Raw genomic sequence first — 24,603 nt, forward strand, 5'->3', positions numbered from 1 at the left:
TGGCTATGAGGTTTTTCCTAAATGTCATCTTTCAGTAACTCTTCAAGAGACCCCCTACCCCACAAAAGCTCCAAAGATATTCTTAACATCCACACACTCTCACAACTCAGATTAGTCTCACAGCACACTGATTTTATCCCTACTTTTTAAAGTGGAAAAACCAAAGCACAGCACTAGTGGATAACTTTAGTACCATCATGCAACAAACTAGAGGCACATACAGGTCTTATGACTTCTAGTACTGATTTTCCCTACCTATGAAGCTGAAATAATGAGCTAAGACTCTGGTAAGTTCCCAACCCCTCAAGGAAGATATTAACATTGAGAAATTAAGAGTATAATTATTGTAAATTCAACATTTTGAGTTTTCCCAGGAATCAAAATCAAGTTCACTGGCTTGCCTTTTCTGTAAAATTTTCTTTGCTAGAAAATGATAGGCACAGAACAACTGTGTCTTGAAGTTGGAATAGGTCACCCCTGACCATAGCTCCCCCTACTAGCACCTAAACAGAATTGCCCTCAATAATCTTCAGAAAACAGAAAACCCAGCACCCAGATAATCTTCTTTCATCTAAGTACAACTTAGGGAATCTTATGATTCCCTCCTTCCTCTCCCTCCCCCCAGAATCTCCCTGAAATCTGGCAGGGTAATTTCTCTTAGCTCCCAGGGCTGTCCTCTGAGGCTGAGGACAAGTGCTCTTTGCTGTCCATGCCCCCATTCCCACCTTTATGCTTCTTTTCTCTAGGCTCTTGAGATTCCTCCCACCCTGTGATGTTATATTCTGAGCTCCTCCTCAGTTCCAAAATTCTAGGTTCTATGATCTCCAGACAATCAAGGATGATCATACCTGAGGGGGAAGTAAGAGCCCCCAATCCAGGAGACTTAACCCCGTTTAGCACTTACCTTAGCAACCTGACACCCAACAGAACCAACAGCTCCTGAACAGCAACTATACTGGGTTTCCCATCCACCAGCCACTTAGAGAGTCAAGAGAACAAGGAGATGCAGTCAGGTAGGAAAGTCATCTCAAGGGGAGTAAGACTAGGCACTTGGGGGGAGATAGGGGGCAGGGAAAAGCCTCAGAGATTTTGTGGCACTTTAGATCCCTATTACTTTACAGGGGTGCTGCTAATCATACCTATTGTAGGGAGATGTCCCCTTAGTTCAGGGCAAGGCACTGTGGGTCAAGACAACCTCACTAAATTAATGGGCTGATAGAATTTAGAGCCAATTAGAGGGATTTATTTAATTAAATCAGAGCCAATGGTGATGTCTTTGCAGATTAATGTTTTCGTCAAATTCCTTTTATGACACAGACAGGGTACTGATACCTAATCAGGTAGGTTGAAAATTGAGAAAGAAAACTATAGACCAATCTCCTTAATGAACATTGATACTAAAATCTTAAATAAGATGTTAGCAAAAAGACTACAGAAAATCATCCCCAGGATAATACACCATGATCAAGTGGGATTTATACCAGGAATGCAGGGCTGGTTTAATATTAGGAAAACTATTAGTATAATTGACCATATTAATAATCAAATTAACAAGAACCATATGATCATCTCAGATTAATGTTTTCGTCTGTCGAGTGATCATCACTGCGGTTACACACTATGAATCAAGCCGAGTTTCAGAAGACAAGGGACCGGGCTTGAGAACATCTTCTCATAGTCTATTGACGCCATTCTTAAATCCACCAGGAAACAAGTCTACCCTAGGAAGATCATGGTATGCTGGAACCACTCTAGGGACTCTGGAAGCAGGTTTAACCTCTTCATCTTCTTGGTGAATTTACAGAAGGGAGAAGGGATTTACCCAAAATTACACTTCAGGATCAATGGCACAGCTGGGAATGGAACCCAGACCCTTTGGACTTCTAGTCCACATGGATTGCAATTATATTTAAGAGGCTCATCAGAAAATGTATAATGACAATTTGGTCAACAGAGCTTTTTCTGCTAAGCACAATCAAAAAGATATGCACACTTGACTCTGCCAGTTACTTGTCACTGGCAAAAGTAGGTGCTTCTGGGGTATTTCACCTTGCTTTAAGCCATCCTAAGGGCATCGGCACACAGATCCATCTTTGGCCTTAAAAAGCAAATGGCTCCTTCAAACTGCTTGTCCAAGAAGGGGCTCCAGCTTCAAAGAACTTAATCTAGCCAAATCAGCAACACCACAGCCCAAATGTGGTTCTGTTCCTCAGGAAAGACCCTCTCTGGGCCTCAGTTGCTCCTCCGTAAAATGAGGGGGTTATGCTCGATCAATGGTATTAAATTAAAATAAAAACGAGCTTGGGAGCCACATGGTGACTTGGTTTTAAAATGGAATTCTATCTATGGTTAACCATTTTTTAATTTATCTTGTTAAGTATTTCCCATTGACTCTTTAATCTGGTTCAAGCCAGATTAGGGTGCATTTCAGCCCACGTCTGACCCCACTTTTACATTTTTCACCATCTCTAGGAGCCCTGCTCTTTCTCTGTGATTTGGGGGGATGTGGCACCCCCTGGTGGATGCTCTGTAGATCTGCAGCCCCATATCTATGTCACCTGTACAAGGGCAGTCTTACTAAAAGTTCCTTTGTGCAAGAAAGGCTGTTTTTCCCTTTGGGGGGGGGGAGGGAGGGAGGAAGAGGCAGAAGTGTCCCATTCTAAAAGAAGGTAAATCTCAAAGCTGTGGTTATGCTTTCTACTCTCTGAGCCACTCCCTTAACCAATCCAGCATAGGGATCCAGCAGCAGGCACTGACCTCTCTGCCGACGCAGCCTCCCCCAATGATGGCAGCACTCCTCCTTCCGGATACAATTGCCGGTGGGCGAGACTAGGTACTCAGTGCCACAGCGACAGCAAATACGGCAGGATGCTGCAGAGAGAGAGAGAGAGAGAGAGAGAAAGAGAGAGAGAGAGAGAGAGAGAGAAAGAGAGACAGAGACAGACAGAGACAGAGACAGACAGAGACAGACAGAGAGAGGGAGAGAGAGAGAGAGAGAGAGAGGGGGGGGTGGATGAAGAAAAACAGGAGCCCTGAGGCAAGTCCTCATACCAACCCCACCCCCCTTCCTTCCTCATCTTGGCTTAAGGGTCCCTTCAGTCCCAAGGAATCTTCCAAAGTGGGCTAAGGGAATTTCTAGGGACGAGATGGGGGACACCAAAGACACAAAGAAAAAAAAAATTATGTTACAGAAGACCAAAAGGCATATACACTGAATAGGATGAAGCTACTAGAGACTTATTTAAAGAGGAGTATAAACAGAGATGTTAAAAGCTAAAAGGGAATGGGACAAGAAATAAATGATCAAGAAAGTTAGATTCACAGGGCAGCTAGGTGGTGCAGTGGTTAGAGCACCAGCCCTGATATCAGGAGGACTTGAATTCAAATCTGGCCTCAGACACTTAACACTTTCTGGCTGTGTGACCCTGGGCAAGTCACTTAACCCCAACTGCCTCAGCAAAAAAAAAAAAAAAAAGTGAAAGAAAGAACAGTAGATTCACAATCTCTCTGTACTAATCTGATATTGGGAAGAGCATTGTGTGATGGGATGTTGGGGTGACCACATTTCTAACATGTGCTCCAAACCTAGAGTACCTGAAGGGATGAGTATGAAGTGGTTATGCTGTAAGCAACATCACTGGACCCTCAGAGTTGAATCAGGATGTCTCAGAAAGTTGAGCTCCCTCCACAAACCCTCCCCCACCTGTTGCTTCTCTCTAAATTGTAACAGTTCATCTGGTCTGAACCACCACCACTCTAAGTACTACATTGATCAAGCTTATAGGACGCCTAAACTCACCACTCATTTGTCCCAGGGAAGACCTTTTGTACAGATTACAGAGAAGGGTTAAACAGACACAATAATTGGGAAGGGACCCATGGCCCTGAAAGAAGCAAGGCCACTGAGTAGGCAGGATGCTAAAGTCAAAATGAAATAGGTCCTGCAAAAAATATCAAACTTCTACTGCCTGGTACCATCATGCATGGTGCTGCAAACAGGACTGCAGGATTCTTTTTTTAAACCACAACTTTCTAGGCTCTGTAAATCTAATCTAAAACCCTGATTCAGAAACAGGAACCCAAGTTTGGAGAGCTCACAGAAGGCTTCATGGGGCAGAGAACAGGGAATAGGAAGAGCAAAATCCCGGAGATGGGAAAAAATATGGCACTACTGATGAGCAGAGAGAAAGTCAGCTGGCAAGGGGGAGGGGGACATCCCAACCCTGAGCTCCCAGTGAGGAATATTTTTGTAATATGCACTCCTGGCAGTTACACCTTAGTAGTCACAATTGGTTCTGAGACACAATGAAAGTGTATAAGTGATGATCCTAACTCACATCCACTGGGTGCTTGCTTTACAAAGACCCTATGAAGCAGAGTACAAGTATTATTTATCTCATTTTACAACTGAGGAAGCTGATGCTCAAAGAGGCAGAGCAATCTGTCCAAGTCTATGTGGTTAGTCAGTCCTAACACTACTAGGAGTATTAAAACCAATCTTTATATTCTGGTGTCCCAGTGCAGTCTTCTTTTGTAATTTCTACAGGATCTGGAGATTGAAAAGAACTTGATGGGTACAAGGAGAGGAGGCTGTGATTTCCCAGGTTTGTTTGAGGCAATCAGGTCCAGGGATCATAAAGGATGTAGCAGCAGACAGAGAAACACACTCAACAGAATGAATGAACTCTCAAGTTTTTTGCCGTCTCTGGAACCTGGGAGTCCAGTTGTTTCTGTGATCTGGGGTGACAAGGCATCTCCTGGGGAATGCCTCCAGAGACATCACTCCTCTATAAGAACACCATTTCTATATTCTATGCTATGTGTTAACATGGAGAAGGGAAATGGCACTCTCTGGCAACACGGCCTAAAGAATATCAACATTTTTCATAGAGCAAGTGATTTCAATGTAATCAAAGAGTGCTTCAAACTCTTTCCAGTACATTCTGGTTCACTTAGCAAGTTACTGATGTACTGGAAGCAATCTACCTTCCTCAAACATGTGACAAAAGCAATAGGGTTTCTGGTAGAGTTTTGGACTCCAAAGGGTTCAGGGACAATAGTGCAGCTGACAAGCAGCAGCAGCAGCTTTATTAGAGAAAAAAGGCTTACCTGCTCCAGAGGTAGAGAAGGTACATTGGTTGCTTTTCTGGCCTAAGTCTTAAATTGGACTTTGAAAGGAGTTTGAGCACTGGCATGGCAAAAGGGAACACGATAGGCAATATGCCCTTGCACAAAGGGCTCAGGGCAGCATTGCAAGTGGGTTCTACCTTTTCCAAGTCTCATCTCTCTGTGACCTTGGGCAAAGTATTCAGCTACAATGGGATAGTCAGCATTTCTTTTCAATAAAAAGTACCAAGAAATGGAGGAATTTCAATCAAGCCTGCCCACTGGGAATGTGAATTAGACAAAGATATAAGAAGTGGATTAATCATCTAATACTAATGTGATTGGAAAGTACAAAAAGCCTCGCCTTGTTGTGAGCTCTGAGGCAGTAGGGTGTAAAGGGCTGAAAACTGAGTTGCACTGAGGTCCAAGCACTTGGGGCTAATTACCAATTGGACAATACTTTATTAACACATGCTTGGAAAATGGCCCTGAACAACTATTCTGTGCTGGCTGGATCTGTGGGTGTATACAGTGAATGAAAAGAGGGATCAGAGAGTGGAGTAAGACAAGGGGAGTAACTTTTCTGGTGGAGAAGAGAAAGGCGGTATGGGGATTCCTGGGTCCATTCCTCTCATTTTGACCAAAAATAAAGATCAAGGACTTTTGCTGATCCTGACTCCGACTGATTCTAAGGTATCCAGAGTACTAACTCAGTCATCGCAGTAGGGGATGCAGAATTTCCCTGAATTCCATCTCTTCATCCTTTGTGCCTCTATCCCTGGATTGCTCTAGTAGCCACCAAACAATCTACTAATGACTTGGAGTGTTAAAGATAATTTAGATTTCCATGGCCAAGTTTACCAAAAGAATACAGCCTCACTAAAGATGTCACCTATTCATTCAAGACAAAATATTTACAAAATACTAACAATAGATCCAGAGTACTATAGTTAATCACCACCACTGAACTAAGTGTTTATGGCAGGAGGCTCATAGCCATGGACTCCTCTCACATGGGAAGATAACCAGTGACTCTTCCTATCTTCAAACACTTGAGGCTTTCTTAAATTTTAGCAGAGAGAGGTCTTCAAGGCCTTCCATTGACTAGTTCTTTTCTTATTCAGCCTCTCCTCCCATGGCTTTCCCATGATAAGCCAAATGACTAGGTAGACTTGTCTCTTTATCATCTACTTCTTTCCATCTTTTCAACCACTGCTTTATCTACCTAAAATGCCTGTCTTGCTTTCTTTTGTCACAATACCCAAACTATTTTCAAAATCCAACTGAAGATTCAGGCCAGAAAGGCAACCAAAGTACCTTACTCTGTCTCTAAATGTCTAGAGAAGCTAAACCCTCCTAAAGCAACAGTCAGGGAACAGTGATATATTAGCTACATATAGCACCATACAGCACACAGTTTCCTTTGGAGAAGAGTCAAAGAGCCACCTAACCAGGGTTGTATTGCCAAGTAGGAGAATGAGAGAGCTAGCTATTCAACATGGAAAGTCAATGAGGCAACAGCTGCCTTCCGCATATGGCTCTGACTCTACTGAACCACTGCTGCTGGCATTTTGGGTGCAATAAGCCCTTGCACAAAGGGCTCAGGACAACACTGCAAGTGGGATCTGTTTTCTCCAAGCCACATCTCTGTCCCCTTGGACACAGGGTTCAGCTAGGATAGGAGCTCTAAAGAGCACCAAGAAATGGGGGAATTTAAATCAGGGGGATGTGGATTAGCCAAAATTATATGTGGTGGATTAATCATTATTAATGTGATTGCAAAGTACAAAAAGCCTCGTCTTGTTGTGAACTCTGAGGCAGTAGAGGATGCAGAATTCAACTGAATTCCATTATGTACCCACAATGCACCTAGAAACATCATTAGGCTCAGAGGCCCAGATCCCAGCCGAACATGGGATGAAGCCAGTAAGTCAGAGGCTAAAAGGGACAAGACAAGCTGAGTGATATGGTCAGAAAGCAGGGAGAGCTTGGGTTCAAATCTCAGAGCTGACCCTTATTAACCTGATCTTGGTCATCTTAAGAGCCCCAATATTAAGTGGAGGGAACAATATTTGTGCCACAGCCACCTCACAGGGTTGGGGAAGAAAGCATTTGATCTACCTTAGAGAACCAGATGGGAGTCAGTGGAAAGGGAACAACTCACAGTCTGTGGTCTTCTTCTCTTCGGTGGTGAAGACCACCGCTCGGCCAGGTTTTTCAGGGTGGGGCAAAGGGTAGCCGTTCTCTTTCAGTTGATCCTCTGTAAGAATGTAGTCCTTCAATCTTCGATACAAGGCAGCTCCTAGGGACAATGAAAGTCACAATTACATTTTTTTTCTCCTTCCTATTACCAATGCAATAGACTAGAGCTTTTCAAAGTGTAGTCAGGGATCACCAAGCTCCTTTCAAGGAATCTACTAAGACCTCAATTTCTAAAATGGTAAATATCAATAAATAGAATCACAAACTAAAACTCTCTGGAGAGTCCTCGATAACATCTGAAAACGTAAAGAGGTCCTGGGACAAACATGACCAATGAAAGCAAATCTTCAACCAGGCAACCAGAGAGAAGGATGTACTTTGTGAGCCAGGTCAGTGAAAAGGCCACCTAAACTGAATGGCCGCATAACTATGATGTGGGGCTCATAATCATCAGCCAGACCTGAATCTTGAAAAGAAAGGGATGACCAGAGAGAACGCTTGAGCACATTTTCAATCTCTCTTGGAATCACAGCAGGCCAAGGATAGCATCACAATAAGCTCATGGAATGGGAGGCTGGGGGGCTCAGTGATAGGTTGGGGCAAGGTGGGGATCTCTGAATCCCTCTTTGATTTGCATACTTCAGTATGTGTCTTCTCTGCGTTTCTATCAGGACATCTCTTTGAGAAACCTGACTTGTTACAAATGAAAGGAGGTAGCAAAGATAAAGTACAGGGGGACAGGGGAATCCCAGGATTAGAAATCAAAAAATCAACCTATTCGCATTTTTGCCACTGACTTACTGTGAAACCTTGTCCCTGTAGACCTTAATTTTCTCTTGTGCATAATAAGGCAGTTGGACTAAAATAGTACTAAGTCCCTTCCAGATGACATTTTAATTCTTAAAAGTGCTTTCCACCACTGATATTCTAGTATTCTACTAATTTACAAGTTAAAATTTACAAGTGGAAAGCTAACCTTTCAACCCTCTCCCCTCTGCTATATGGAGGCCTACATATTTTAAGAGCATGAACATGCAAAAACAAGATTCTCACCTGTCAAATCTTCTGCTCTGAGGTTTCCCGATCGATTCAGTGTAAAGCTTGTTTTTGTGGCCAGTTTCCCTCCCAGCACAGCTTCATGGGACACCACCTTCCGATTGCTGTTCTCTGCAAGGGGCAAGAGGAACAACCTGAGCTATTACTTTCACCACTGAGGAGGCACACCCACTAGGCAGGACTGAACCCAAATGGGAAGGAAGGATCAAGAAAAGAAAATGGTGAGCTCTGACACATCAGGGTTCCCACCACTCCTGAAACATCCCTCCTTTTCCCTATTGTCCCCTTCTCCTCCTCTAGTTTGAGGTCCAGCTCATTCCACCCCCTCCAGGAAGCCTTTCCTGAGCAAAGCCCACACTTAGGTCTTTCTCCCCTGACCTGATCTAGAACTTAAAAATCTCTACTGATCATTCTGCACTAAATAACCAAGGGGGCATATTTTATCTTTCACATACACTCACCAGCTCCTAACAACACAGTAAACTTCTTAATGGCAGGGAGGTGTTAAAATGTATCTCATCTCTGCTACAATATCTAAAATATCTTTATGAAGGTTTCCAATGACTCCAACTCACAAGAATCTCCCCTTTTCTGATTTTCTACTATAGTCTATGTACTGTTGAGCCTTTGTCAGTGTGTGTGTGTGTGTGTGTGTGTGTGTGTGTGTGTGTGTGTGTGTGTGTACACATCTGGGCCCAATGAAGTCTTTTCCTTCCTTTCTCTTCTCTCCCTTTCTTCTTTTGCTCCCAGCTTCCTTATTTCTTCTTTTCCTAGAAGAGCTGATGTAAGGAGCTGACCTCTGACCTCTACTCTAAGAATTAACCCCTTGCCATTCATTCTTGTGGGTGGGGAGTGTGGAACATCTGGACTGCACATGAAAGACTAGGGCTTTGGGCATAGTTCTACCCTAACCCACTATGGTACTCTTCTAGGTCTCAGTTTTTTCTATTTGAAGTATGACCAGTGAAATATGATCAAAGGACTCATATGACCCACTTTCCCTTCCTTCAGTCAGTGCTACTGATTTCACTTGGGAGTCTAAAAAGGGAAAATCAGTTGAGGGCTGATAGGAGAACTGAATTCGCTGTACAAACAAACAAACAAACAACAACAAAATCCTTAACCCAACAAGGAGACAGAGAAGCAAAGGGGTGTGCCTAAGTCAGACCAGCACTGGCAGTGCTAAGCTCCATTAGCCAGAGCTTCCAGATGGTACCTCTTCAGAGCCCACTTCATTCTCTTCATCCCCAAAAGATCCCTGCAGGCCAGGTTTTCACACTGAAGGGAAGGACTAGAAAGTAAGGACCTTGGAGGCCCTCACTGGGGAATAGATTTAACACATTATCTAATGGTTTACAGGTACTTTGTGGTAATCATTAACTGGCAGCCATTCTAAAGCTAACCTTCCCAAGTTCTCTCGGAGTAATGGTTGCAAAGATAATGGAGATGGAGGGAGTGAGGAAGATGAGATCAAAAAAATTAGGAGAACAGCACAAATTGATTGCTTAATGTACCCTCTTGAGAGCCAATAATGAAATGTCTTAACCTTCCTTCTTTTTTCTTCTCGAAGGCTTAATGTGTGAAACAGAAATATGCCTTAAAGGCTAGCCTAGCGCTTTGAAGACATTCAAAAGTTACTCCATTAGTGGCCCTTTACCTTTTAAAAATAGGAGCTTTGAAAAGAATAAGAGAGAACGAAGAAAAAGCATCATGCTTTGGGGAATGGAGGCCATTTCCATTTCAGATAAGGTGAGAGCCACTAAAGTACCCTGGTCCTTCCCTCTCTACATCCAGTCCCTAACATGGCCTATACAATTTTGTCAAAGAAGCAGCTATTTAGTTTATATTTCTATCATGGCTCCCTCCTCCCTTCCTCTCAGATAATATAACAGTAGAGAATCACAAAGGTTTGATTTGAAAGGCCTTAATTACTGGTGGAGAGGGAAAAGAGGGACACTTCTTTGGCACAAATGTTGTTTGGACTTGTTGCTTTCATGTTCGGGTTTCAGATATTTTCATCCTCAGTCAGCTACAGAGCCATATAATAGCAAACTGAATACTGAAATTCAACAGGCCCAAATTAGGTGACCTTAGCACTGCTCCTTCCCTTCTCTGGGTCATAAATCTCTCCAGCTATAAAATAATCACAATCAATTGTTATGTATGCAAGTACTCTTTCAACCCAACTCTGATATCCCGTGTTCTAAGGGACCTCTCATCCCTGACATTTTGTGTCCTAAGGATGCTCCCAGGCTGACACTCCACATGATAAAATCATTCTCAGCTCTGAATATATTCCAAGGGACTTTTCATCTGTAACATTATGAATCTATGTAACTGGATGTTCCAAGAACATCATAAACTTCACTATCTTGGTGACCAACATTGCTGTATCAGACCCCAAGCAGCCTATTCATCTTCCTCCACCATCACTCTCAGCATTTACTCCCTCTATACCCTATAATTAGCCCATGACATACTAATATATATACTATTATTACTATCATATACTATTGCTCTATGACTGAAAGGCAGCTACGATATGTTGGAAAGAGCACTAGATTTGCAGTCAGAAGAATTCAAATACTAACACTAACACTTACTAGATGGATTACCAGAGCTTAAGTAATATCTTCTCTCTGTTCTGGGGTTCAACTTCCCTCACAAAGTTGTTGCACTAAATGAGATAATGAACATAAAGTAATCACTTTGTAAATAAAAAACAAATAATGAGGTAATGAGAAATGAAAGCTGTAATCATCTTCCTCATTACCACTGCTGGTAGCCTCTTACTTAGTTCCTTATCAAACATTCTTGTTCTCTATTATTTCACAGGTTGTCTTCTGCTGAATATTAGGATGACAAGTCCCTCAGTCCTAGGGTCAGGATTCAAACCCAGGCCCGAATTCCAAATGTAAAACTCTTTTTACCACGTCACCATGTCTCAATAAGGCATAGATATGACCAGATTTAAACTATCTTAAAAGACTAAACTGCCTCAACTGATACAGATATGTTTTTATCCCAAAGAGAAAGAAAAATGGTAGAGCAGAATGAAATCTTTTATTTCAAAGTACAATGATACAATGATAATTGATGGCCCTAGTCCTTTTAATGCTAAGTCCTAGAGTGACTAATACAACAAAGGAGTCGCAGCATCTCCTAAGATCCTGACCTCTCTCCCACTGATTGAGCTCAACTAGTACTATCAAATAACGTTTAGCATCCTGTTGGCATCCCAGGGTACCATTGAAGGAAGTTTCCAGTTTAGATACCACCTAAATGACAAAACTGTTATGACAATTATTATAGTCATGTTAGATAGAAATTCTTCTGAAACAGATTATTCGTTTTCTTTATTTTTATAATAAATAATGTGGAAAAATACTCTTATTCTTGAGGATTCCAGCTATTAACTTTTGAAGACCTATAGATGTACTTCCTGCATTATAGTTAAGGTGAAATCTGGCAGGCTATCTACCACAGAATGAATGAGGTGTTAGAAAAAAGCATTGGATTTGGATTCTAAACTCTAGTTTTGATACTTATTACCTTCATGCCTGAGAAAAGCCACAATCATGACTGTGAACCTAAGTATGTTAAGACTCCTCAGGGAAAGACCTAGCTTGTTTTTGCTATTTTTTTTCCTGTCATCCAGTCGGTTTTTGTTGCTTTCTCTAGCAATGTCCTGCCATGACCTTTTTTCTTTACTGTGGACTTGGACAATAGAGATCTTTGTTATAACTGTGTTCAAAGAGTCAATGGGCTCTGAGACAAGATCTAAAGCACTCCTGGGAAAAGTAGGCATGGAAGGCTGCTCAAAAATCTACCATGCTTTTCCACCCTAGTTTTCAGATGGCTTCCAGAAAGCTAATGTTATTAGACATATAGCCCTCTAGGGAAGAGTTTCAATTCAATTTCAGGATCAAAGAAGAAAAAAAAATTCACTGAAGCCATACTTACTGTTTACACATTGTACAGAACCAGGTCCTAAACTCCTTAGCTTCTTTAGGGTATTGACAGCCACATTCAGGTAGATATTCTTGCTTGAACTCCGTTCATAGGCCACCTTCTCCTCTGATAAAGCCTGGCAAAACATGTTGCAGAGATTTAATCTCAACTTTCATAGAATTAAGTAGAGGGGAGGGGTGGATGGAGCTAAGACAAAGAACACAGTGCAATTAGATCCAGTAAGTGACATCAAGAACAAGATTAGGACTGGTCTCACATCAGAATGTTGAGGGCAAGGAGCTTCCTCATTTCCTAGAGTGGACAGAGCCTGGGAGGGAAGAAAAGTATATCTGAACACTTGGACTAAAGCAGTCCATCATTCTTCTCCAATGGCATGACTCAGATCCTGAGCTGAAGGTCCAACAGGAGGAGGCAGCAGCAGAAACCCTGAGTTTTCCTAAAATCCTAGCAGGAGAGCCAAGAGAGCTTAGGCTCAGGGAGCAACTGTGTGGGCTCAGCTCCTCAGACAGGCTGACAGACTGCAGGAGGAGGGCCAGCAGCCTGGCTCCAAGGTGTCTGGGTGGCTGCCACAGATGTAGGCCTAACGAGAGCCTGGGCTTGTCCAGAGTATGGCCAATTCTCTTCCCCTGAGCTTCAGTTCCCTCAGATGGAGCTTCAGGTGGTCAGTAAGAATAAAAACATGAACAACTGTCGTAGTGAAGGTTCCAGGCATACGGCGCTCCTTCCCTACACCAAGCCACTAGTCTTCACCTCCATTTTACAGACAAGGCCGCCCTGACCCCCTGCCTCAATCAGGTGTTCTTTGCCAGTCAGTTCCTGAACCAAGAGCCCAGCATTGGCCCTCTCCACAGACTGACCAGGCCCTTTCTCCCCATTCATCTCTTATTGGTCCAGAACTGATCGGATCACCAGAAGGCACTGCATGGGTCATGACAGAAATCCCTTTGCTCCAAGTTGGTGAGCCCAGCAGGGAGTGATACAGAGCCAAGGATAGCCTTCTGACCTGAGCCCAGAGTTCTTGGCAGTCCCCTCCTAAAGGATCATCGAGATGAGCTCTAAAAGACCTTCTACAATTCTCCTCTCTGACTAACTCCAAGTACAGGAAGAACAGCCTTGGCTCTTGTTTCTATCTGCCCCATCCTGAGAGGTCTGATCTATCACTCAGAGAGGAAGATGAACAAAAGACGAGAGGCAGAGCAGCAGAAACCAGCTTGGAGCAAAGATTGAAGTCCCCTCTGAAGAGAAAGAAGAAGGGAATGGAGGCATCTAACCCCTAGCCAAGATACCCTGGTTTTAATAGGTCAGACTATGGCAAACTAACCCTCTCCCCGCTGTCAGCCCCCCAACTTCACCACACAGCAAAATCAACAATATCATGGATACAGACCTTGTCATAAGCTTCTTGGGGTGACGGACAAAACTTCAGGCACTCGTCAATAAAAAGATTAAGATAACGTTGGCGGATGTTGGTGGGAACCTTGGCCCCAAACTCAGTTGGAATGACTGGTCTATTTAAGCTTACACTCTAGAAAGACAAAAGAAAGATCAGTAAGTGGTCTATAGGAAGCCTTCCCCAGCCCTTAACTCCAGTCATTTCCTATTTATTCAGCTTGCTGTACCCAGCTAGGAGCTTCTTGAGGACAAAGGACTATCTTTTTTCCCCTCTTTGAATTCTCAGCACTTAGCACAGCACCTGGTACCTAGCAGATCCTAATGCTTATTGGCTATCAGCAGCAGAATTTTCTAATTCAACAAATGACATCTCTAAGATTCCCTATCAACAGTTTCCTGACTTCCTTGTGAAGATCTATTTGAACTCTGACACCATGCTATAACTCCTTTCCAAAACCTCTGTTTGTCCATTGCTCTGATTCTGCCAGCACTGGCTGTCCCTCCAGTGACACAGCCCACAGCCTCCTCTAACACCTCAGGAAGCTGGTTTATAAGTTGCTCTGGTTTTTTCAAAACTCATGTCTTCCCCCGGAGAAGTCTTGCTGAAGTTGGCCCAGGTTAGCTCACATCCCATAGACCATCAGAGGGAGTGGAGCTGGGCCGCTGCTCAAAGTCTTCCAAACTCCACAGGAAGTCACCCAGAGTTTGGCTCCACTTGCTCAACCTCCATGAGTCCATGCTTGCCTCTTCTCAGCCCCAATCAGATCAAGGAACATGAAATGAGTGGAGGATTCTCAGACTGTAACTGTGTTATTCAAGCAGCAGAGTTGTATTAGGGAGTTTGAAGAGCTTGGGCTTATTTCTTGTTAAATAGATGGGGGCAGGAAGCAACCGACTACTATCATTTTCTAAGCTGAAATTTACTTTTTAGCCAGTTGGTACCAATATGTTGGGGAAATAGGAGAGTGGACTTTCTCTTTATCATCTATGGATTTATCAATCTTGTAGGATTTTAAAGAGCTAGACTACTTTCATTTATTAAAAGAAGAATCCCTAGAATGCAGCCTGAGCTCACCTGACCACTATTTTTTTTTTTCTGTTCACAATGTGCCATTGGGCTGAAATGTGTCCCACCAATTCCCTTCCCCCACTATTAAATTCTAATCTATCATTTGAAGCTTAAGTCAAATGATACTTCCTGCTCTGTCAGTAACAACTTTACCCTCAAACTCAAGAGCACTTTGGTCCTCAACAAGGTACTACTGTTATCTCCATTTAAGGTAGTTGTTGTAAGTTGGTGGAAATCCTGACCCCAAATTCAATTAGAATGACTGGCCTGTTTAAGTTTACAAAGCATGATTAGTGAATTCTACTGGAAGTCTTCCCCAATCCCTCTTAATTCTAGTGCCTTCTCTCAGTTAATTATTTCCTATTTATTCTGCATGTAGCTGGTCTGTGTAATTGTTTGAATGCTTTCTTTTCCATTAGACTGAGCTCCTTGAGGATAATGAATGCTTTTGTCTTTCTTTGTATCTATAGCACAGTGCCTGATGCATGGTAAGAATTTAATAAATGCTTACTGACTGCCAGCAGCAAAATTTTTCAATTCAACAAATTTCAATTCAATGTCTTTAATAATTCCTGTCATATCAACAGTTTCATGACTTTCTAGTCTATCCTTTAAAGCTCAACTCAAATGCAACTTCTTGCCCTGTCAATCTTCCAACTCAAAACTTAGAGCACTTAGTTGGAGGTTGCAATGTATTATCATTTTTCTCTGTTTGAATCTTTACTTCCTCCTAGACTGTAATCTCCTGATGGCCATGGATAATATCGTTTCTTTTCCTATTAAATAGGGAGAAAGAAGAAGGGATATAAGATAATATGAGGAAAAATATATGGAAAGAAGGGGAAAACAGGGAAAAGGAGAAAGGAAGAGGTGAAGGAAAGGGGAAAGAGTGGATAAGGAGGGAAAAAGGGGAGAAGAGGAAGACAGGTAACAAAGTCAAAAGGGAAAGTTTAGTAGGAAGATTTAACATGGGCATAGATAACCACATTCCCAGGCAAAGTGAGACAAATGCCACATGAGAATGTGTGACAAAGAATCCAGAGGAGGAAGTTGTTGCTAACTCCAAAGGAAGATAGAGATGATGCTCCACCTATAAAGGTGGAGCAGAGGATTTGCTTGTAAAAAAGGGGGTTCATAATCAGGTCTCAAAGCCCTCTGCTAAGGCAAATGATCAGACAGGGACAACCAAAGTGTGAATGAAAGCTATTTTGGAAGTCCCTGTAAAAATTCCACTCCTAACCACCTTCCACAGCCTCAGGAATCATTAGAAAGTCCTAATCTTCCCCTTCCTCAAAAAAAAGTTAAATGTAAAATAGGGTAACTGACCACATTAATATAGACCAAGGATAGTCTGTTTTGTTTCTTCCAGAAGACATTCTAACTTTTGTCTAGGCCTTAATGAACTGCCAAACAAAAAGATTAAGTTACATATTTTCCAAGTTTTCCTAATCTCCCCCCAAATAATCTGACTTGTCTCCTAATGCTTTATGATCCTCAAGAACTCTTAAGAGCCAAAGTAAAAACCAAGTAAGGGTCCATCTGCAGTTCAAAATCTTTGGCCACCTATTCCTTACAAGCCAGGGACAAGATTATTATAAGGCTAAGGGGATAAAACAGCCCTTGGTTGTTTTGGTGGAATAGTAAATGCAAGACTAGAGGAAAGATTAAAAAAGCTCTTACTTTATTTTTTTTTAAATTATGTATTAATGAAACTTAACAGTACATCCCAACAGCTCCTTCCCAATGGGATCTATTTGCTCCCAGCCTTTTGGTTCGATGCAGTCCCCAAAATGTTTAGTCTATGAAGTAGACTTGGGAGAGATGAAGCATCATCTCCACCCAAGACTCCTAGGTCTCTTTTCAAGCCTCAGATGAAATACCACCTTCTGCAAAGAAGCCTCCCCACTCCCCACTCATATTCCCACCATCCTGTAATGATTAAGTCTGTTTCTATTACGTCCTTATTTTTATCATTTCCCCTCAACCTCTTGAAAGCAGGGTTTGTTTTGGTTTTGTATTTATATTCCTAGTGCCTGGCACCCAACAGGCACTTAATAAATGTTTATTGAATTGAATGTGGGAAAACGTGCATTACCTGTAGGGAGGGCATATGTGCTATCCTCTTCTGCACGGATGTCGTGCTCGTTTTAGAAGCCATCCCAGACATCGTTCGGGACTTCAAGGAGATGTTTGGCTCAGAGCCATTTGCGACTTGAACGGTGTTCAAAGAATTACTTTTCTTGGCACCTGTGGGGGCTGACAGGGTACAGGGCACATGATTGTAGGAAGACAAAATTCCCATCACCGAGCTCCGGAGAACCAAGTAATTCCGGTCATTTAATGTTACCAAAATGTGCATCTGGGTGCACAGAGGGAAAGGTCTGGATTTTGAACTAGGATTTTGGAATGACGACATTAAGATCTGTTCTGTGGCAAGGCCATGGAGAGAAAAAGTCAATACTCAGTGGTCAGATCAGGCAATGTCACCAATTTGTAGGTCCAATGAAAGGTATAGGTTTCTGATAGCCTCTGCCACATGGTCAGGTCCTTCAGTTTGAAGCATTTAGATCTGAGTTAGAAAAGGCCTTGATTCCTTAGCAAAGGACCCAGGGGTTATGCCATTGCTCTCCTGGTCATTGTGACAAGACTACTTGCTCCCAGCTCTATGTTCTTCCACTCCCTTTGATGAGGTCACAAATAAAATAGTCCCTTGCAGCCTAGACAAGGGACTACTTTGTGCGGGTTTGTTTTCAAAGGTGGGAAAATAGACCAAATGGCTAGCAATCTCAATATCATAGAAACAACAAACATTTATGGTTGTTATTGTTTTAACAGAAAAATAACGATCACACCATGGGGTCAGTTTGAAAGAACAAGATATATGTATTAAGGGAAAAATCAACCTGACCAGGAATCAGGATGGATTAGAGGGAGGAAAAGTCTGAAAATCTTAGGCCTCTCTATCCCTCTATCTAGAGGATTTTTTTCTGTTGAATTTAACATGATTCCTCATACCCCTTCCATTGTTACTTCCCATTTTTACTGCTTTTGCAGACAGCCTCTCAAAGACTAAACCACATAATCCAGTGCTCCAGTCCAAACTACATGTCCCACTAGTCCCCTATACAGATCTCATTTCTGGAAAAAACAGTAGGTGACACTGTCCTTAGAGCCAAGTATTCCCACCTTTGCACCTTCGCTTACCTCTCCTTAGAATCCCTTCTCACTGGATCCCATCTAACTTTCCATTCTTCAAGGCCCAACTTACTTCAACTCGCTAGCCTATAATTATCTTTCCCTTCTTTCAAGGCCTGTAGCACATACTGTTTCACTCATTTATAACAAGAATTTTTTTCATTTATTTTGTCTCCCCAAATCAAAATCCTGGAAGGCAAGGACTTTTGGCTTAACTGTTTCTGTAGTTCTTCCCTACCCCCCCTCCCACCACACCTAGTCACTCACTACCTGAGAAATAACAAGAAACTAAAAAAAAAAAAAAAAAAACTTCACTAAAAAGATCTTTTCTATACTATGCTGTTGAAAGAGTTGTGAACTGATTCAACCATTTGGGAGAGCAATTTGGGCAATCAAAGTGTGCATACCTTTTGATCCAGCAACACTCCTACTAAGTCTATATCCTAAAGATATTTTTTATGACATAAAAAATAGGAAAGGACCTAAAAAATGTTTATAGCAGCTCTTCTAGTAGTGGCAGAAAATTGGAAATTGAGGGGATGCCCATCAACTGGGCAACAGCTGAACAAGTTGTGACATATGAACGTGATGGAATACTTTTGTATTCTAAGAAATGATAACAAGCAGATTTCAGAAAAACCTGTAAAGACTTACATGAACTGAGGCTGAGTGAAGTGCAGAACCAGGAGAAAACTGTACACAGTAACAAAAACATTGTGTGATGATTGACTATAATGGACTTACCTTTTCTCAGCAATGCAATGATCCAAGACAATTCCAAAAGACTCAAGGTAAAAAATTCTATCCACATCCAGAGAAAGAATCATGAAGCCTGAATGCAGATCAAAGCTTGCTATTTTCACTTCTCTCATTTTTTTTTTCCTCATGGTTTTTCCCTTTTGTTTTGATTCTTCTTTTACAACATGACTAATGTGGAAATATAATTATGACCATATATGTATAACTTATATCAGATGCTTGCTTTTTTGGGAAGATGGGGGGGAGCAAAAGAGAAAAATTTGGAACTCAGGATCTTGTAAAAGTAAATGTTAAAAAGTATCTTTACATGTAATTAGAAAACAATAAAATTGTATTAAATGAGGAGGGGAAATTTTTCCAATTAATCACATAGCATTGAGATGGAAGAGACCTTGGAGATTCTCTAGAACAATTACTTCATTTTATAAATGAAGAAACTGAGGCTCAAAAGACAAAGAAGAAATTATTTGTTCAAAGCTAAAGATGTAATAACAAAGGCAGTCCAAGCAGCATCACAGTACAGGGAGACAGCAAAGCATGATAGTTTAAAAGAACCCTGAACTAAAAACCCCCAGTTGGCTTGGGTTCTAAGCCTACCTCTGCTACTCACTGATTGTGTTACTTTAGGCAAGCCTCCTTCACTCTCTGGTCCTAAGGTTTTTATCCACTAGTAAAATGATGGCTGTTACAAGAAATTGCAAAGCCCTACAAACATTCAGGCTTTAGCCTAAAGGAAAATACATGGCACATTTACAAGGTCTAGCATAGATTCCTTTAGGTGTACAAAAACATTCCCACAGTAGAAGATAAAAATGGGTGACAGCAAGCTAAGTCCTCACTAACAGGGAATGCTGACAGTTTCCTGAATGCCTTCTAGGCCCAGGAACTCTACTTTTCCCCACCTTTCCCCCATCAAGACAAACCTGTAGGCCACTGAAAACTGATTTCTCATAGACTCCAAAGCTGAGTAAAGGGGAAGGAAAGTGAAAATAGAGAGCAAGGGCTGGTAACAGCCCAGGAAGCACAGAGTCACACACAAGCAAGTGTTCAATACCTATAGATGGATTGAATCAAATTTCCTCAATGTTACAACAATGAATGACTCAAGTCTACAAGTTATGTGACAAATCTCTATAGAAAATGTACTGGGATGTGGGCATCTAAAAAAGAAAACATCTGTTGGGAGCGAAGGGCTTTTCTTATCTTCATGAGGCCAATTAACAATGCCTTAAGAAAAGAGAAGAGTATAGCTGGTTTTAAATGGCCTCTTTAATTTTATTTTACTAAGACCCAGTCATTTATATTTTGCAATCAATGTTCTGCAAACTTCCTTCTTCTGCTATTCAATTTTCTACTTCCTCAAGCACAAATTCTCTCTAACCCTGTCTTCTTTCTAACCATCTCACCACCTCTGCCTCCAATACAAGGAAAGAGAGATGTTAACTCTAGTTGGAAAAGACTTGAGAGGTTTCTTAGTGAACCTTCCATGAAGTGCTACTTCCCTCTCCAAAGGCCCTAACAGGAAAGTGTTCATATAGCCCCTGTGTGAATACTTCCAAATTTACTTCTGGCCAGTCTCTAAGAGGCCCTTCCTCAGACTGAGCTGAAAATGATACCACTTCTAATCACTTATCATAGTTCTGCCTACTGTCTCTGGTTTAGATACTTGGGTATAATAAAGAATTGGCCCAAATGAGTTTCTGGATGAGTCCATGTACCCATACTAATCATGGATCCCATTCAAAACAAAAATTTCAACTGTTTCTTCCAACCCCACTATCATCAATTGCTCTATAAAGCTACATGTTCTATTTACTTTCTAAATGAATCAAGTGCATCATAATTTGAGGGACAGGCCATTTTGAGGACTTATATGTAAAGTTCTATTTCTTAATGCTATAAATCAACCTACTGTTATAAACAGAATAATTCCATTTGCAATTCACAGAATTTCAGCTCTGGAAGGATTCCTAGGGGGATAAGATAAATATTGAAGAAAAGGGAGAATAATAGAAATCTTGAGAGAGGGCACGAGTTTTCAGCTTTTTTATTTTGCTTGCTTTCTCTGCCAAAAATAATTATCTTTGGACTAGAAAGGGCAGGGAAAAAATTAATAGCAATGTGTTGGTACCCAAGAGAAAAAAATAGAGTTATCAGCTGTGCTTGACCAGCTGTCACCTGGTCCAGATAGATTCCATCCCAAAATGCTGACAGCACTGGCAGGAGGACTGCTGATTATTGAAAGATCAAACAACAATGGTAGCAGTCAGATCCATATTCTACCACCTATAATAATCTGACATAAATCATTTTACTTCTGAGTCCCAGTTTCCTGAGTATAAAATGAGAATGTCTATAAAGCTGTAATCAAGAAAAGTAATTTTTTTCATTGTATTATGGTATGAAAAGGGTATATTTAATATTTCTGCTTTTCTGTATCATTTGAGGTTTTATGCTTTGATACATGATCAGTTTTTTTTTAAAAGTACCTTGTGTAGCTGAGAAAACAGCCTACTTTCTATTCTCCTTCAGGATTCTCCAGTTCTATTATATCTACCTTTTCTAAAATTCTATTCTTCTCCTTAATTTCCTTATTTTGTGATTAAATTTATCTAGGTCTTTTGATCTGATCTTTCTTATCAGCAAGATAATTGTACAAATTTATTTACATATATTGAATTTAATGTTTATTTTAACATGTATAACATATATTGGATTACTTGGCATCTAGGGGAGGGGATGGAGGGAAGGAGGGGAATGCAAGGATCAATGCTGAAAAATTATCCATGCATATATTTTGAAAATAAAGAGTTTTAATAAAAAAAGAAAAAAAATTATCTAGGTCTGGAGGAATAAATTGTGGTGCCCCAGTAATAGTATAGCTTTGATCTCTTATTTCCTCCTATAATTCATTTAATTTTTCCTTCAAGAATTTGGATGCTATAGCATGATGCCTATATGTTATTTCTTTTATTTCAAATGTCCTTTACTTTTTATAGGAATAAAACAAAATGATTCACATACTATTAGGAGCTGATGATATTTTGTAGTGAAGCTCAAAAATTTTTATCTCTTTCTATCTCTTTCAATTAGGTCTATTTTGCTTTGTCTAAGATCATGATTGCTACTCTTGCCTTTTTTACTTGAGCATAACAGATTCTACTCTATCCCTTTATTTTTATCAAGTATCTCTTGTAAAAACAACAGATTATGGCTTTTAAGCCATCTACTTTCATTTTGAGTGAGTTCCTTTCATTCATATTCATAAGTATAATTGCTAATTATGTCTCTTTATCCATCCTATTCTCTTTTGTTTTTTTTTAAACCCTGTCTTCTTCTAAAGTTCTTTGAAGTTTTATGATCCAAGATAAATCTGAAGGACCCATGATGAAAAATGCTATCCATACCCAAAGAAAGAATTGATGGTGTCTGAATGCAGACTGAAGTATAAAAAAAAAAAAAAAAAAAAAAAAAAAAACCTTTATTTTTCATAGGCTATGTTTTCTTTCACAACATGACTATTAAGAAAATGTTTTATATCACTACATACGAATAATCTATTTTGAATTGCTATTTGGGTAAGGGGTTATGCAGGGGAGGGACAGTCTAGAATTTAAAGATTTGAAAATGAATGTTAAAAATTATTCTTACATATAACTGGGGGAATATAAAATACTAAATAAAGTAATTATTGCTTTAATAGATAATAGTATATAATATAATATAATATGATATAATATAATAAAATAAGTAATAGATAATAAGATAATGACAACAATGACACAACATACCAAAATTTGAGAGACCTAGCTAAAGGAATACATAGGGAAATTTTTATATCTCTAAATGTTTCCATTAATAAAATAAATAAAAAACAAATCAATGAAGTGGGCATGTAACTAAAAAAAAACCAACAAGGAAAATAACAGGAAAAAAAAAAAGTTTTTAAAATTCCCATTTAAATATCAAAATAGAAATCCTGAAAATCAAAGGAAAGATAAAATTAGAAGTAAAAAAAAAATTATCAAACTAATAAATAAAAGAACTGGTGTTATGGAAGGAAAACAATAAAATAAACCGTTCATTAATTTGAAAAAAAAGAAAGAAAAGAAAAAAAAAGAGGAAAACCAAATTACCAGTATCAAAACTGAAAAGGATGAACACACAATCAATGAAAATGAAATTAAAGCAATTGTTAGGGGCTATTTTTCCCATTTATGTGTCAAGAAAACTGACAATCTAAACAAAATAGAGGAATAATAAATAAAAATGCAACTTGTACAGATTAAGAGAAGAGATAAAATACATAAATAACTCTATTTAAGAAAAAAAGGAGGAGCAACTAAGTGGGCAGATAGAGCATCAGCCCTGAAGGCTGGAAGACCTGAGTTCAAATCCTGCCTCAGACACTTAACACTTTCAGCTGTGTGACTCTAAACAAGTCACTAACCTCAATTGCCTCAGGGGAAAAAAAAGCAATTGAACAAGTCAAAGATGAACTTTTTAAGGGAAAAATTCCAAGTCCAGATGGATTTTTAAAAGTTAATTCTACTAAACATTTGAAGGACAATATAAACTATTCAAAAGAATAAAGAATTGTCTGAATGCAGACTGATGAAATCTATTTTTTACTTTCTTAAAAATTTTTATTCACATCTTGTACAAAATAATATGGAAATGTTTTTACATAATTGTATATGTACAACCTATAAGTGATTGCTTACCATCTCAAGATGAGAAGGGAATTTAAAACTCAAAATTTCGAAAAGAAAAAAAAAGTTTAAAATTTTGCTTTTATTATGTAATTAGGGGAAAATAAAATATTCTATTAAAAATGGCTAAAGTAGTACTACCAACTTCCTTCTGTGACACAAATATAGTTCTGTTTCCTAAACCAGGGAGACTAAAAACAGAGAAAGGCAACTAGAGACCAATTTCCTTGATGAATATTGATTCAAAAAAATTATCTTTGCTAGTATTTTATTTTTTCCAATTACATGTAAAAATTGTTTTCAACATTAATTTTTCAAAATATTTTGAGTTCCAAATTTTGGTCTCTCCCTCCAAGATAGCAAGCAATCTGATATAGGTTATACCTGTGCAATCATGTTAAACAGATTTCCACATTGGTCATGTTGTGAAAGAAGCAAGAGAACAAAAGGGGAAAACTACAAACAACAGCAACAAAGAAATGAAAAAAGTATGCTTCTGATCTACATTCAGACGCCATAATTTCTTCTCTGGATGTGCATAGCATTTTCCCTCATGAGTCTTAGCATTGTCTTAGATCACTGTATTGCTGAGAAGAGCTAAGAGTCTATCATAGCTGATCACCACACCATGCTATTTTTGCATATAATGTTCTGTTTCTGCTCACTTCACTCAGCAACAGTTCATGTAAATCTTTTCAGATTTCTCTGAAATCTGCCTGCTTATTTCTTATAGTATAATCATATTCTATTACATTTGAATACCACAATTCATTTAGCCATTCCCCTGAAGGAATTTCCTGAATTACTATTATTTTGCCACCACAAAAAGAGCCACTATAAATTTTTGTACAAGAGTCCTTTTCTCTTTTTAAAAATCTCTTTGAAATACAGACCTAGTAGTGATATGCACAATTTGATTGCTCTTTGGGCATAGTTCCAAATTGCAACCCAAATGGTTGGATCAGTTCACAACTCCACCAACAATGCATTAGTGTTCCAGTTTTCTGACATCTTCTCCAATATTTGCCATTTCTTTTTCTGTCATGTTAGCCAGTCTGATTGATGTGAAGTGGTACCTCCAATGTTTTAAGTTCTGTACTCAGTAGTGATTTAGAGCATTTTTCATAAGACTATACATGA

General features: G+C 39.9%; 1 protein-coding gene across 2 annotated transcripts in view; it reads right to left on the bottom strand.

The window, feature by feature from the left end:
• The window catches only part of REXO1 (RNA exonuclease 1 homolog), a 100,100-nt gene that overhangs the window by 10,806 nt on the left and 64,691 nt on the right, over positions 1-24,603 (bottom strand). For both annotated transcript variants that reach the window (XM_074303596.1, XM_074303606.1), the window contains exons 5-11: positions 16,893-17,053; positions 13,724-13,861; positions 12,328-12,451; positions 8,362-8,475; positions 7,271-7,408; positions 2,758-2,871; positions 905-978 (exon numbers count right to left, since the gene is read on the bottom strand). In XM_074303596.1, coding sequence (XP_074159697.1) covers positions 905-978; positions 2,758-2,871; positions 7,271-7,408; positions 8,362-8,475; positions 12,328-12,451; positions 13,724-13,861; positions 16,893-17,053 — 863 coding nt within the window. The remainder of the gene's footprint in view (positions 1-904; positions 979-2,757; positions 2,872-7,270; positions 7,409-8,361; positions 8,476-12,327; positions 12,452-13,723; positions 13,862-16,892; positions 17,054-24,603) is intronic.

This window comes from Sminthopsis crassicaudata, chromosome 1, assembly GCF_048593235.1.
Source record: "Sminthopsis crassicaudata isolate SCR6 chromosome 1, ASM4859323v1, whole genome shotgun sequence".
NCBI lineage: Eukaryota > Metazoa > Chordata > Mammalia > Dasyuromorphia > Dasyuridae > Sminthopsis > Sminthopsis crassicaudata.